Source organism: Haliaeetus albicilla, chromosome 9 (genome assembly GCF_947461875.1).
Source record: "Haliaeetus albicilla chromosome 9, bHalAlb1.1, whole genome shotgun sequence".
NCBI classification, from domain to species: Eukaryota; Metazoa; Chordata; class Aves; order Accipitriformes; family Accipitridae; genus Haliaeetus; species Haliaeetus albicilla.
The window spans coordinates 32798498-32815189 of record NC_091491.1 but is presented as its reverse complement, the minus strand read 5'-3'; the positions used below and the strand labels follow the sequence as shown (position 1 = coordinate 32815189).

General features: G+C 42.6%; 1 protein-coding gene across 3 annotated transcripts in view; it reads right to left on the bottom strand.

Moving 5' to 3' along the window:
* DIS3L2 (DIS3 like 3'-5' exoribonuclease 2) overlaps nt 1–16692 on the bottom strand; it is a 197026-nt gene that overhangs the window by 166051 nt on the left and 14283 nt on the right. For 2 of the 3 annotated variants that reach the window (XM_069792502.1, XM_069792504.1), the window contains 3 exons: nt 11365–11523; nt 10921–11063; nt 5176–5229 (listed from right to left, as the gene is read on the bottom strand). In XM_069792502.1, the coding sequence (XP_069648603.1) occupies nt 5176–5229; nt 10921–11063; nt 11365–11523 (356 nt within the window). The remainder of the gene's footprint in view (nt 1–5175; nt 5230–10920; nt 11064–11364; nt 11524–16692) is intronic. The other variant, XM_069792503.1, reaches the window with a different exon arrangement.

The window sequence follows — 16692 nt, the reverse complement described above, 5'->3', positions numbered from 1 at the left end:
TAAGGGAAGAGCAACTGATGTCATCTACCTGGACTTGTGCAAAGCACTTGACACTGTCCCACACAACATCCTTGTTTCTAAATTGGAGAGACATGGATTTGATGGATGGACCACTCAGTGGATAAGGAATTGGCTGGATAGTCATACTCAAAGAGTTATGGTCAACGGCTCAATGTCCACATGGAGACCACTGATGAGTGGTGCTCCTCAGGGGTCGGTATTAGGACCAGTGCTGTTGAACATCTTTGTCAGTGACACGGACAGCAGGATTGACTGCCCCCTCAGCAAGTTTGCCGACGACACCAAGCTGTGTGGCCTGGTCGACACGCTGGAGGGAAGGGATGCCATCCAGAGGGACCTTGACAGGCTTGAGAGGTGGGCCCATACGAACCTCATGAGGTTCAACAAGGCCAAGTGCAAGGTCCTGCACATGGGTCGGGGCAATCCCAAGGACAAATACAGATTGGGCAATGAGTGGATTGAGAGCAGCCCTGAGGAGAAGAACTTCAGGGTGTTGGTTGACAAGAAGCTCAACATGACCTGGCAACGTCTGTTTGCAGCTCAGAAAGCCAGCCATATCCTGGGCTGCATCAAAAGAAGTGTGACCAGCAGATCGAGGGAGGTGATTCTCCACCTCTACTCTGCTCTCGTGAGACCCCACCTAGAGTACTGTGTTCAGCTCTGGGGTCTCCAGCATAAGAAGGACATGGACCCATTGGAGTGAGTCCAGAGGAGGGCCACGAAGATGATCAGAATGCTGGAGCACCTCTCCTATGAATACAAGATAAGAGTTGGAGTTGCTCAGCCTGGAGAAGAGAAGGCTCCAGGGAGACCTTATTCGGCCTTTCAGTACTTAAAGGGAGCTTACAAGAAAGCTGGAGAGGTACTTTTTACAAGGGCATGTAGTGATAGGACAAGGGGTAATGGCTTTAAACTGAAAGAGGGTAGATTTAGATTAGATGTAAGTAAGTTCTTCACTGTGAGGGTGGTAAGGCACTGGAACAGGTTGCCCAGAGTGGTTGTGGATGCCCCATCCCTGGAAGTGTTCAAGGCCACGTTGGATGGGTCTTTGAGCAGCCTCGTCTAGTGGAACCAGTGGAAACCCTCCGCCATGGCAGGGGGGTTGGAACTAGGTGATCTTTAAGGTCCCTTCCAACCCAAACCATTCTATGAGTCTATGATTCTATGCTTCAAGACAGAGCCAAGCCTTCAAGATGTATTGTCTGCAAGCTCTGCTCAGTTCCTCTACTGTTACTCTTGGAAATGGGTAGAGAGTTTTCTGCAGTCACAGCTCTTCACGCATTCAGTTCCCAACTCAAGCACTCAAAGCTATTACTCAGAACATGTTTACAAGGCAGTCTCTGCAAAGCGCCCTGTACAGAGCTGCCTGCTGTCTCCTGGTGAGATGGGAAAGCAGGGAGACGCAGCTCCAGGATCAGCAGGTCAGTTGGTGAAGGTGGCCTGGAGAGTGGCTGGGGATGCAGTCTCTTTTTTTTAAAATGAGTTAACACCACATATTCTGCATTTGGCACAACTAATGTTAGAATAGATTCCAAAAAATGATGATTACAGATGCTAACTGCAAGCCAGAAGATCTTTTACTGTAACAGACATGTTAGGACACCTTCTCTCAATACTCTGGGTTAACATCCTTGCACAAGAGCCTCTACTAATTGTACGCACTATGATTATCCACTCCAGACATGTTTGGCATTCAGATAATCTAGATTTAGCTTGGAAGATTTTCTTCATGGGGTGAAAAAAGATGAAGTTTCCTGAAGATGCCAACACAAAGGTTTTAGTTTTTAAAGGATTGCCAGTTTTGTCTTCTTTTTCTGCTAATTATTGAGTGCTCTTGCTGCTTTCATTTCTGTTTCCCCATAATTCAGCATATGAAAAATTCCATGTGTCTGTTTATAGTGCCATGAATGTGTCAAACAATGTGAGCATTTAGTATCAACATGAGCAGTCAACAGTTTTTCTAGAGAGCTATCTTTGCATAGTTTTGAGGTACATAAAGAGGATGAGCTTCTTTAGATTACTACTTCATTGTCTTTCAATGAAAAAAGCAGCCTCACAAGAATTAAAATCTTAATCACAACTTTAGTTGCTTCTCAGATACACACTCCCGAGTCTCATATGCTTGAGTACATCCAATCAGAACTACCAGTGTGCTCAGTCTCCGAGAAAAACTTCTTTTATAACCTGAAAACATGAAGCCCTAATATCACATAAATATCCTTCTCTGCTTAGATACCAAAACAATAAAACGGCAGAACCCTGCCATGATGTGAAACTAAGGCTGTCCTCCAAGAGACCAAATTACTCTTAGAAAGAAAAGCAGCAGCAGCTCAACAGCTGTGTGAAAGCTGCCTCCCATGACAAGATGCAGAAAAATTGCAAAGCCTCTTGGACCAACATAATTCAAATTGGAAACTGTTCTTTTCAAAAAGCCAGATTTTTTACACATGGTCTTACTCCTCATTTCTCCCCACCCTCTCCCTTCTGCCCCAACTCTTTACCTAAATCCACCACATACATAAAAAGAAAAGTTCAAAGTCACTTTTTAAGAAAAATGTCACCTTTTAATTTTTTTGCCTGTACCTGTAGCTGCTCTGTGCTGCAGGACACAGGCTGGCATTCACAATAATTTATTTGTTCTACACTTTTTTCCTTCTCTCCTGTGTCCAAGAAAACACAAGGCAGACCCTTTCCCCCACCCCTTGTAAAGATGCCTGATGTGTCACACCACCTAGTTAAAGCTGCATCTCCATACTCTGCAAGAATCTTGTCTTGAATTGCACTGTCACCCCAAGCGATATACATATACATTCTATATATATAACATACACACTTATATGTGTGTATGCACACCTCTTTTACAGCAGTTAATTTCAATGCCTCCAACAAAGTTGTAATTAGGAAATTGCTGTCAGTTTGGTTTTTGCCTCCAAAGAGAAACATTTCTATATCTTGAGGTCCAGGCTTATGATTGTCGGGTGAACTTACGCACTTTGAAGAACACTTGTGCATCCCACTTTTTTCCTTCAGCGTCCCCTACTCTTCACAGCTAGCATTTCAGATTACTAATGCAATTAAAATGGCACCGAATCGCGACAGAACACTATCACTTGTAAAGTCTCAGCTGCCCCTGGGGTGCATATACTGCGTTGGCCACAATGGCTTCAAGACTTCTGCAGTCCCCTCCAAGGAGCACGGGGTTTTTCCTGCTCCATGGCCACCTGTGAACGTCACCAGCAGTGCTCTCTATCCCCCTCTGACAAGAGGGAGATCTGCAGTGCTTTCATCTGGTCTGGAAGTGTCTTCCACAACCACAGCACAGCCACAGTCACTCCATCACTCGTGCTCAGCAGTATAATTCTTCACATTGACAATGTTGTCATTTCAAACCACACTACTGTGTGCAGGGAAGACACGAGATGTGAGGCAGAGATTTAAATGCTCAGGTCCATTCTCTGGGTGGCTTTCAAAAGAAAGGCCCAGCCTTCCCCTCAACTCTTCAAGCAACAATGAGACAAGCAAACAGAGCACATTTGCAGCAAGAAACACCCTGGGACTTCTGGTGTTAGAAGGTGAACAGCTGTTGCATTTGAACTCCATGAAGCCATAGCCAAGTCAGAGCTGAAGAGAAAGGGATACAATGCCCTAGTCAACAGCAGGAGAGAAAGGGTGATTTTTCACAGCTGCAGCTTTTGCAGCATCTGGCAATGACGGTAAGTCCTGCAGAACATGAAGGCTGCAAACCCTCCATTATGGCAAATAATGTTATACAAAGGATAAGTTTCCTAAGGCATCTGTCTTAAAGTGAAGACTGTGTCCACACCAGCCAGAGTCATCTTCATTCAGGTGTTGATACTGCTTCTTAGCAGGGACAAGACTGGTTCTGGTATTCAGCTCCACAAAGGGCAGAAAAGCAGAAAAATAGCTGAGATAACAAATCTCAGCTAACCCTCCTTAATGTATGTATTCCTGCAGGCAGAACACCGAGCAATCGACTGCACAAGGCAACAGCCAGACACTAGGGGTGATAAGGGGTAAAGCTTCACATCCAATTAAACTCATGTGAGTAGCTGGATTTCTCATTTAACCTTGCATTTTGTAATTTCAGAGAATATGTTTAACAGTTTACACTTACCACACCTACAAGGACACCTGTAAAGGAAGGATCACAGTTCCTTACACACACAGTTTCACTTACACACACAATGCTGCTCTACTGATGTACCAGAGAGCTGCTCTGTACTTCTTCCTCTAGTTAATCTACTTTGTGCATCCCCGACCTTCCTCCACCCCTGTAATGCCAGCCTTCTCTAACAAAGTGGGCTCCAAAACGTTATCCCAAATCAACAATGTGAACTGACAACGCCACAAATTTCAAGACTTTCAATCCAAGCCCCAAAGCAATAGCACTGTCAGTAGCAGGGACAACAAAAGAGTCAGTGTTTCACTGTCTCAAGGCAGGCTCTGCCTTCTCTCCCCCACAACAACAAAACGTTTCAAATATGAAACTTTCTCTCATTGACAGTAACATTTTGACCAAGTCAGTTCCAGATAAAAAGCTTTGGCTGTTGCCAGCTGTGAGGTCACCTTCCCTACTGGAAGTCCCTGAAATTGCAAGAGCCCTTCTTTTCTGTCAAAATAAGGAAAGACGAGAAAAGAGGTGCAAACCAGTCCCATGTGACAGAAGGACATCCCAAGCCAACCAAGACACAGTCCGCGCAAAGGCGGGCACATGAAAAGGAATCACGCATATTATTTCTGGAATGACTTTTCAAATTAGCTCATGCAGCAGATCGAAAATGGAGAGCATATTTGTTTAGGGAAGATTAACTTAAATCAGTGGAAAATCTATAAAACCTCTGCAGCCATAAACCAAGGGTTTCCAATTACACTATCTGGTGGTCCTCAAACCTGACTTCAGCTGGCTTCTGTGGGACCCAGCAGTATTCCCAATTTCAGCACAACCTAAGTAAGTAGTTCTCCGAGGTATGAAAAAGCAGGATTTGTTTGGGAATATTTGATTTAAAAGAAAATCCAGATCATGTTCATTTATTCCAACTCATTCACCTCTGAGTGACCTTTCGTGCACAGCATAACTCCTATCTTAATGCACCTTTACTTATGAACTTTAAAGCATTATAAAATTACACTTACTGGAGATGGAATGAAGGCTTCATGGTACTTCTTAGGATTTATTCTCAAGGGTCCCTTAAAAAAAAGAGAAGGAGAAAGATTATGCCTGAATCTTATTAATTTTATATAACATCAGTTAAATTAGAGAGCTGTGGGTAATATATCTACTGTGAAACATGAGAGATACATCTAAATTTCCATTATACATTTCAAGTCTTGACAACTTAGCATCCGAGCAATTTCAAGCCAAAAGGCAGTTTCATGATAGGCTTAAGCTGATCTACTGCAGTCTGTCATCGAAGAGCTGTGGAATCATTAGTTGTTGCTGCTACTGGGTGAACTGAGGATCCAAGACCTCTTGTTCCCTTCACACATTTTCTGATGAGCATCCACCAACTTCATTAATAAACAGACAATAGAAACAATTTGGTTTGTTTTGTTTTGGAAAAGCAGAATGTTGGTTTTGCTTATTTTGGAGGACAGAAGGAAAGAGGAAGAGCTGACCTGCTGAGCTTACATGGCAGCAGGTATCAGCCTTATGGGGCTTTGGCTGCTTAGGCTGTTCCTGCAAACAGACAGTAGCAGTAACTCTGTGATAAAGCACATTCCAAAGAAGAATCAAAAGGATTTTCCAAAAACAAACATTGAAAGTCTACAGGATTAAATTCTCTTTAAACATGTTTAAAGTCAAACTATCTTAAATACATTTGAAACTCCATGGTCTATCTATTTTTGCTTTGTTACCTGCCAACTCAAAGCTCAAGTCACCTGCAACAAATTTGTATCACCCCTCCAAAGTAAATCAAGGAGTTTTGCTGTTTGCGCTCAGGTCCATCCAAGAGAAAGGAAGAGCCAACCAAGGACTTACAGGCTATGCAGCAGTGCTGTTCCCATCGCAAGAGGGTCCTGGGAATTGTGATTCAGGTGACTGCAGTTAAAACTGAGAGCATTTTATTCTTATGGAAATACAACTAGGTACCTGCCTTCAGACAGGTTTCTGCTTTGAGCTGAAACTTTAAAACTTTCTCCACTTGTGTATTTGAAATAACATTGGCCAATTTGTTATACGAACAGATTCCATCTGTTTGCACTTCTGTGTTAAGCAATCATAGGAACCTCTCACAGGAATTGCTTCCTTAAAAATTTACTGCAGCATATAATTTTTTTATGTATTCTGGGAAACACTCAGACGATAGGAAAATAAAACTGATTACATGTGAAAGTTTTGCTGCCTTGAAGAAGAATTTGGAGATTTATGAAGGTTTTCCATTGTTTTTATTTGCTTAAGTTTGGAAATACCAGTACCATATATTCTATATTCTTTAGGCATTATTTGAATACTTTGCTGCGATGTCTTATTTTGTGCCTTATCTAAGTTGCATTAACAAGCACAGTAGCCACATGGCAGGCCCAAACCAGGACAATGGCACGAAAACAAAGACGACCCACTGGGAGCAACCCTGGGGATACCTTCTGCTTAGGCAAAGTGAGAGCTAACTTGCTGTCATCAGCCTCTATTAGCACTGGTACCCACTGATGGAAAACTCTCAATGGTCTTTTTTCTCCCCTTATTTCCCAGAATCAGCCATCAAAAACAATACACTGTGCATAAAGGAAGCTGCTATGGAGAGAAAGAAAAAAAATGAAAAGGGATGGTTGCTCTGCTTAACAACGAGTCAGACAATTCCCATACCAGCATCTACCCACCAGCACAAAGCAGATGAGGGGATATCCTGTGTTACTCTTCAGAATCCCCTTGAATAGTTTGGGACAGCTGTCAATCAGCCAGGTGCAAATGTCCATTATGTGCATGAAAAAACAGGTTTTGTGTCCATGGCCCAGAAGGCACCAGAGCAGCTACATGCACATGGATGCCCAGCTCCAGCAAACACACAGAGGAGCAAAGTGTTACCATGTTTACCGTGCAGCAGGTTTCTCTACATTTTATATGCACTACCTAATTATGATCAACATTAGAATTCTTACGTCAAGGAGCATTAAAATACTTCAGCTCTTTCCTTTAAGCAAGGAACTCCCAAAATTTATCTTAGAAAGCAGATGGGCCCTATTATCTGTGCCTATGAAAATCCTATTTACAATGTTGTACATTTCACGCTGTGATATCATATCTGGAACCAGTCACTCTCCCCATCTGCAACGAACAACTGTTCTCATATGTGTGTTAGGGGGTGAGGATCTGGCTGCAGAGTCTCATGATGTCACACTAATGTTGTATTATTTTACAATTGCTTGCAACTAATAGCTGCTATATTTATCAGTGTTTTTATGTCAGTAGGGCCTTTGTTTTGAAAGGGAAGAGAAAGGTTTGCAGGAAGGTTTCTAAAACACTTTCGGATGATTCAAGTCAGCTTCACACATACTTGCCAAAAAAGTTTCTAACCTTATTGAGCTTCCCCAGCAAGATACATAAAGGTCATGATTTCTCAAGTTGCTCTGCTAGAACCAGGGCAGGCAATACTCAGACTAAACTTCAAGCATCTCAGATCAAGCAGTTTATAACAGCTATCATAACACATATGCCTAGATTCATTTGTATGTATGAAACACCAAAGAAGGTCAGGGTTCAAGTATCTGCTTGCTACCAAGGCCACCTTTGAAAAAACAATCCATGAAAATTAGGGAAACCCCAGCCTTCATACCCACAAAAGAACAGCTTTCCAAGAAAAACCACCCTCTTAACAGCAGAGCAGGCTCTGCACCTCTGTACGCTGCGCACTCTCGCTCCGCCTGAACCCAGCAGCCCTGCAGGGAGGGTCTGAGAGACACTGGAGGCATGGGGCAGACATGAGTTTCTGGCTGATGCTTCACAGGATGATTATGGTCCCTTGGGTCAATGTTCCTTAATACATAACCTGACTTCATCTGTTGTGTATAGCCAACACCATCTGCTTACGTACCTACGCAGAAGTTATTAAATCTTGTTTGCCTTCAGATTGGCCAATGTGATTCCAACCAACCTGATACGCTTGGTGTTTGCTCACTGCAGACAGTTTTACAGGTGGGTAAGTGGGAAGTCTACACACTCCTAAGCGCCTGAGCTCAGATCCCCTTTCTTATGGGAGGACACTTCTGCACACATTGCATGATTAAATGAATCCAGGAATCCCACAGGGCATACTTCTCCATCCTACTTATCAAAAACTGAGTTATGTCAGATACAGTACCAGAGGCCATTAAGACTAATATCATTGACAGACGTCAGCACCCATAAAGATAACACTTTTGTTCTTCCTGATCTAGAACTGCTTAATCTTCATAGTACTCATGTTTTATCTGAGCAATCTCCACGTCTCCCAGTAGTTTCCATGGGTAGGGCTTTCAGGAGCATTTAGCTGCGTAGCTGTATTGCCATGTTCCAGCAAGATCCTCAGAGTTCATGGTAGGGGTCTCTCTAACGGATCTCTCAAGTTCTCACACAAATATATGCAGATCCAGTGTTACCAGAATGCTCCAGGGGATGGCCCCTGCTTAGAGTCATGCTTCTGTCTGGCTAGCACTCAAGTTTGCTCAGGACTGTCAAATTCAGACCAATAGGTTTGTTCTCCTCTTCCACAGGCTCTTGTAGAGCATTTCTGCAGGTTACCATGCCAGAGCAATGCCCTGCTTTGAGGGATTAACACAACAAGTATTCGTTCACTGTGTCTCTTGCCATTGTACAGAACAGTGCTGAGTATTTGCCCATTCCCTAAAGTTGCTTTCAGGATCTCACCTATCCTGGTTGAGACTGCAATGATGAATGGTCTTGATGAGATCATAAGGATGAATGAGCTGAAGATGAGAGATACAGAGCAGGGATGCCCATGATCAGACACTCAGCCCTAAATGATTAAATCCAGCTTCTACAGCCTCAACTGTTTCCCTGCGATGTGGAACTGGATGAAAGGAAAACAGCCTAAGAAAGCACATATGACTCCTCCAGTTACGCAGCACATGACCTGCAGTAGACACTACGCATTTACAAGAATTAGGGATTGTTTTGCCAGAGAGCATGCAATCACAGGTCCTCTGGGACTCAGCATTTCAATGGGATTCTCAGGTAGTAGTCATAGTCTGATGTGCCTCATCTGCAGCTGCACTTGACCTCATAGACAGTCTACATACGCTGTACTTAATGCTATCAGGCTGCATTACCAAAAATGGGTGACAAAAACACTCCTGAAGGTAAGGCAGAAGCTTTAGTTGCTGCCATATGTCACTGCAGCCATGGGGGGAAGTCACAGCTTGAAGCTCCCATCTCTTCCTACACCATTTGCTTCCCATTTGAATGTCTCTGACAGTCTTTAAAAAGGCACTGGCCTAAGGTCTGGGTAGCCCAGTGGACCGCTCTGATCATCAGCAGGGATATGCCGCATAGTCATTTTTCTGAAGGCTAAGACCTCATCAGATTGGTCTTTAGGATGGAATCAGGCAATCTTATATGTGGAATCCTTATCGCACCTCCAGAAATTATGCCATTATATCATTATACAAGAATTACTATACGATTGTAACAAGAAATCAGACAAAAAGTGAGGTGATGCCATTTGCAACTTCAATGTACTGATGAAAGTAAGTATCACAACCTCATCAGCATTACAACACTAATTAAATGTCACCAGTGTGTATTTGGGTAAATGATGCCTCAGCCTGAGTGTCTGTCATGCCCTCACTGACTTCCACCTGCCTTTTTTCCACAGCCTGGGATGCCAGGTGTCTCCCAAAGAACTTTACACCATGTTGAGGACTGTACTACAACAGTGGTTCTAAGATGCTATCCTCTTCTCCTATTCCTCAGTGAACCTCAGCCCTGCCTGCCTTTATGCAAAACTCTTTCTGAGATCCAGCTACCCACACACATGGCAGGTCCACCCCCACATCTTGCTAGATATTCAGAGAAGAACTGCTGCCAAATTATGGCTGCAGTTTTGCTGCTCCAAATGGAATCACAAAGTCCGATCTTTGATCTTTAGAATCTGTAAAACGAGAACATGCTCCATCTACTATCTGTGCCTTACTTCAGTAAACCATACACTCATCAGTGGCTGGGTCAGCCCTATGACCTTAGGGGTGTGCAAAGAAAATTATGCAAGCAAATCAAGGGTCCACTACCACTGCCTGGCCATTTGACATTAATTTAACCAGTTGCATGATAGTTCATAACAGGTTATTGCAAGGCCCTGGTAGGCACAGCCTTTTGAGATCCCAAGGACCACAGCATTACCTGCACCATCACTCTCCTTTTTTTTTGTGGGAGGGACACTTCTGGGATTTGATAGATTGGAAAAAGAAGAGTAGATCTGGAAGTGGAGGTGTCTGCATCTCATTGCTGAGGATTAATGAACATCTTTGTGAGGAATTTCAGCAAGAATTATCTTGCTAAGGGCATTCATTTTTACTTACACTGACAAAGACAGAGGCTGCCAGCACTTGCTGTGTTTTTGAGCATCATTTGTAAAAGCAACTGTCTCCACAGTAATGACTATTATGGCTACCAGACCATCCAACCAGAACACTGCAATTCATCACAAGTGTGGATCAGGAATTTTACAGAACATGCAATCAAACAAAAAACTATGCTTCAGCTGAACATAAAAGATTTCATTCAACTTCTAGAACCTTCTGAGAAAGGGGAAAAAATCTTCCTTTAGCACCTACAAGTGGTACATCGATTCCATGTCATGCAGCCAACTGACACTGATTTCCAACAACTGCCTGTGATTTCCACAGACTTATCACAAGAGCATGGACATTGTATGTTCCAGGCACCTGAATTAGCTCTCCCCTTTTCAGTCCTGCTGAAACATCTTCTTTTAACATGTAGGCTTCAAATATACTCTTCTTCCTCCCTCGAGTGGGTTTATTTAGATTCTTTCTATCGCCTGATGTTGGGACAGCAGCATAGGGTCCTCCTGTAAACAAAAATTCAGAACTGTTATCTTGCCCACCAAACTCGCCTATATATCTTAACAGCAGCTGTACAGAGGTTTTGTATTCAAAGTTGAACTTCTGAGAACAGTTTGCCTAGAAATACTGGCATCCAACTTCAGAGCACTGAAAAGCCTGGAATAATCATGTTTTACAAATAATCAACAGTCTTTTACAGCTCATTTTAGAGTTAAGAGCATTCATGCCAGCCCATCCTTTAATAGTGCTCAGCACGTGCTTCAAGGCAGCTTATTCCTGAAGCATGTACGCACTCTGCTTTAATACCTCTGGGAGTTCCCAGTTGTCTAGGATTTATTCTGCTGTCTGAATTGTTCATTGTTTCTGTCTGCGATTCAGAGAGTTGCCTCTTCCTATCGAAGTTCTGGGGAGTTCTTGCAGATTCAGAGCTGTTTCTGGTCCTTGCAAACCCTCTCTTTTCTGCACCTGAAATCAAACACAGGTTTGAAATAACAGTGGAGGGAAGAGGAACCACATTGCCAGCTTGTGGTCCTGGTGAAACTCATGGTCTGCTGTACTTCATTACAAGTCACAACTGCGAGTCATGCTCTTTATCCAAAAGAAACGATGTCTTCATTAGTTCATTTGTAATCTGTTGGCTCTTTGTGCCTCTTAATCCACCACTAACTTATTTTAGCATAAATAAAACTCTGGAAATTACGATGCTAAAGTTGGATACAACCCTTCCAAAATCCTGGGAAATTCATTACAGCATATAAAATGTGAAATTGTTAAACTGTTTCCAAAGCCTCCACCCCATTAAGCCCCCAAGTAGTGAGAAAATATAACTTCCCTACAACTTAATTAAGTAGTTCAGGAATCAAGGAGAAAAAAAAAAAAAAAAATCTCAACAACCCTCTCTGGAGTAATTAACTTTTAAGCTACCAGAGGCAGCACAGTACACAACAACACCATAAAGAAATGCCAAGGCTCCAAATGTCCAGCCTGCTCAGAATAGGCCACGATCATACAAAAATATTCTGCAAAGACTCACCCCTTACTTCCCTGCCATCACCTCAGCCCCTTCCCTACAGCCAGGAGAGCAAGCAGCAGCTTCCAAAGCATATGCCAACGCTGTTCCATGGATCAGCACATTGGAATGCAACCCAGCGCCATGCAGCTGCCCTCTTGGCCCTCCACCTGGATACTGAACATGTCATCACAGCTTTGCCTTCCAGCCCCTCCTGGCTACGCTCCCTGGGTACAAGCTTGTACCTGCAAGTCAGAAAACGTGCAATGCCAACTTATTTGCTATGGGGCTATCCAAGTTACAAGGCAAATTTTTTACATATGGTATCCTTCACAAACGAAATCACAGATTGCTTCATAGAATTAAACTGCAGCAGCGAGAAAAAAAATGTTTTAAAAGCTGTACTTAAGCAGAGATTATTAAAAATATGGTACAATAAGAGAAAACTGCTACTTTACCCAGTTACAGACAAAAAGCAACTTCCATATATAACAACAGGCAAATCAGCAGGAGGAGGGAGGGATCCTCCCAGTTCAGGAGAGGAGACACCAAGACAGGCAGAGGAACAACTCAAGGCGCTGGCTCAGACCAGCCCATGAAGAGATTAAGTACCACAGCAGTGTCTCCAAACAAGATGCTGAAATGAAGAGGGCGCCTCTGTTTTCAGTGACGATAACGTTAAGGGCAACGTCGTTCGGCCTCTTTCTACATGATCAAGCTTTTTATATTCTGCACATGCTTTCAGGGAGGAGACTGTCCAAGGGAGGTTGCAGTAGTAATACAGCAAAAATGCAGCTGCAAATTTAGGTTTCAACTGATGCAAATGAGGCAATACTACTTGTATGGACCTCATGATGAGATGGAACTAAAATTAACTGATTTCCAAATGCCTAGTGAACTGATTTGCAAATGCCCTAAGGGTCAAGAAATTAAGTTCAAAAACAGACACCAAAAGTAAAATTATGGACTGGAAAGATCTGAGCAGAATAGCTTTTGAATTGGCGACAGGGTTTTCAGAGACATTCTGGTGAAGGAATCTGACTTAAACTGCAGCAGGCGGGATCTTAGGAACACTATTAAAAAAGCAAGGCACTAGGCTGATCACCCAGAGAGGTCACACAATCTGCTTCGTTGGAGGTTCTTAAAAATAGGTGAGACAGATGTCTGCCAGAGTTGGTCTAAAAAGAGTAGTTTTTTCCTTGAGGTAGTGAAATGGATTACACAAGCTCGTAAGGTCCTCTAAAGTCCTTGTTTCTATGACAGCAAGTCACAGAAAATACTACTATGAATTAAAGAACCTGGGATAAAAAAGAGGCTAAATCTTAACATGTAATTAAGAAGGAGCTGGAAAAAAAAGAAAGCAGAAAAAAAATTTCTAGTGAGTTGGGAAGTGAGCTGAGAGCCAGAATCAGGCACTGCAGAGTAGAGCTGCCCCAGCACTTGCCATGGCCATTGGTTCAGAAAGTTTGGGGCCACTACTGCCAAAAATAATGCACAGCAACAGCAAAGGGTGGAGAAGCACCTATCCGTGCCGAAAGGTAGACATGCAGAGAGGCACTTGCATGTTTCCAACACTTAAGCCTTTGGCTTGCTCTCCAGTGGGATTTTTCATCCGCTCAGACTCAGACACCAACTCAAAGAAAAAATTTACTCAAATGAACAAACACTACTTCTACATAGCTGGCTTGCAAGCCAGTTTACACACAGCCACTTTGGATAAGTATTTGACCCCATTGGCCCTGACATTTATGGCTAAACAAAACCACCCCTGTTACAAAGCCACAGACAACTGTCACAATTAGCATTCAACTGGAACACATCAAACTCTGCATGACTGTAATTTCTTGTATTTCTCCTTTTAAAAGAAAGAGAGCTAACTACAGGTTGCCATCTGTTTCAACTAGATTCAATATTTGCTTCTGTAATGCACCTGTCCCCTAAAACTGGAAGTTAGAAATACTTCTCATGATGGGCTTTCCTGCTGTCGCTGCTGCCCAGCATTAATATTCTGATGGATTAACAGACATCATTCCACAAAGCAAACTGTAACTTGACTACCCTATAGATAGCATAAGATATATTGAGACTATCCTTTCTGAAATAACTGCTACCACAAACTTAGTTAAACTCTATTCCAGCACCAGGTATGTCAGAAGTCTTACTTTTTCTGTGATGTTACAGTCATGTGATTTGTAAGATATAACAAAATCTCTTACAGTAAGATGTTACACAAAATAATAACACATTCTAGGCATTAAAATAATCAATGACTAAATAAATCAATAAGTAAACAAATATAATAAAAAATTAAAAATTAAAAATAACTTCAGTAGAAGGGAGACTAAAGTGCAGTGACTTAGAGGTGAGGTTGGTTGATATATCCTAATAGGAGGCTTGAAGCAACCACAATGCATCAAACATACCTGCATGTGCAGAACCACTCAAGCTTGAACGCAGAGCAATTCTAATTGCAAGACACATAAGTATTCACAACACACAGCAAATGCAACATGTTTGGGTATGTTTATCTGGCTGCACAGATGATGTACAGCTGTTCTCTGTGGATGCAGCCACCACTTGCCTGGGATTTCTAGATGTTCTGTCATTTCCAATGGGAAATAATACAGGAGTAACAATTTGAAGAAAAGTGATTGACTGTTCATTACTTGCAAGTCCTCTGGAGGGAGACTTGGGTTGTAAAAACCCCAACACCTGTATCAGGCAAGGAGGCTCCCTAAAAAGGTGGCAGCGGGACGTCTAAACAGGACTAGCAATTCCACACATGGAGCAGGGAACCCCTTCAAACTAGCCAAGGGGAAGCACTTGTGGGAAGTAGAAAGACACAACTCCCACCTCCACAGCTAGAGAGGCATGAAAAGAAAAGTGGGTGGCATTCATGGGCTTTCAGAACAGTCCATAATCAGCCACTCACTTTTATTCTCAATAATGGGCACCAGGAAAAGGAGCAGAAAGGATGGAGCCAGGGGCTGGCTCCAACTCAGCAGTCCGGTCCAGCATCTGGCATGCAGGCAGCAGCAGCTGGTTGAGCTCCACTGGAAGGACAGCACTGGAGCTCAATCTAGAATCCAAACCATCACACTTCATCTCCGTCACAACAACAATGACATCACGCAATGGCACATTTTGGTCTTGAAACCTAAGTACCTATTAATCTTTTCTTATTTTGGAAAAAAAAAATGCATGCAAGCACCTTCCCAGAATAATTGATCTGGCTTACAGTAAGAGAGGAGGCTAGATGTTTTAAATCAGCTTATTTTGACATAATTTATACAAAATCACTCTATAGTTTAAGTTTTGAAAAGCACTGCCTTTAATTAAATTTACAGCTATTAGTCAGTTGATCAACTAGATGGTCAACTAAATCAAGTAAAATGTTCAACTAAACATGAAGTTAGCAAGGCCAGAAGGTCTTTAATTTTATATCAAAATTTACATATTGCTTTACACAAGAAAGAACCAAGACCCTCAATTTTATGTACCAAAAATAAAACATTTCCAACTGCTCTCTAACACCTGACAAGCTGTTTGTTTACTACCAGCACAGAAGGAAAGTATTCCTCACTGAATTTTCATCAGCACATCCATGACTCCTTGGACGCCTCCTATCCAGGATCCAGCAAGAACTTGTTTTACTTGAGAGATCTAAGTGAATTCCAAGATATGAACATCTTGGTATAGCTTTCCCCTTTCCTGTCAAAGGGCATCTACCTTGTCATGAGACATTTTTACCTCTAACTAAACTTCCAGCTTTGTTACCATCTACATTACCTATATTTAACCCACCTCCGTGGGGTGGGCAGGACTGTGAGAGCATCACAACAATTGTGCTGGTAACACTTCTACAGGTGAAGGACGCTCACTCCACTGACAGCTATCTTGACACGTAATAGATCCTTTAATGTTTAAAAAAAGGAATATGTTGAAAGCATTGGAGGGAACGATATTGTTACAAGCTTTTCCAACACAAAATACTTCCATCTGCTACTTATCTTTATCAGTCCATGACTGGGCATCAACACCTCCGCTAACTGCTATTGCTAGGAGGATTTTCCATTGCTTCCCAGCATTAGATCATAATCTATATATGCAAAGGAATCTTTCAAATACCCCCACTTTACAGTTAGCATAAGCGTGAGAAGAAACAGAAGCACATCCCCAGAACTGATAACATGCAATAGAACAATTTGTTATCAGTTAGAGACACTCTCAACACACTGTTACTAAATATTTGTCCATATTTCTACAATGTTTCATTTTATTGCTGACACATTTCAATGACTTAAACCAATTTCCTTCAAAACTTCCCAGAGGTTCCCTGACATTTAATTCTTCAAGACAACCCAGCTATGCACTTTAGTAAAACACTGTAAGGATACACCCATGAGCTAGAAGGCATGGCAGCTACCAGATGAATCATAGAATGGTTTGGGTTGGAAGGGACCTTAAAGATCACCTAGTTCCAACCCCCCTGCCATGGCGGGGGGTTTCCACTGGTTCCACTAGACGAGGCTGCTCAAAGACCCATCCAACCTGGCCTTGAACACTTCCAGGGATGGGGCATCCACAACCTCTCTGGGCAACCTGTTCCAGTGCCTCACCACCCT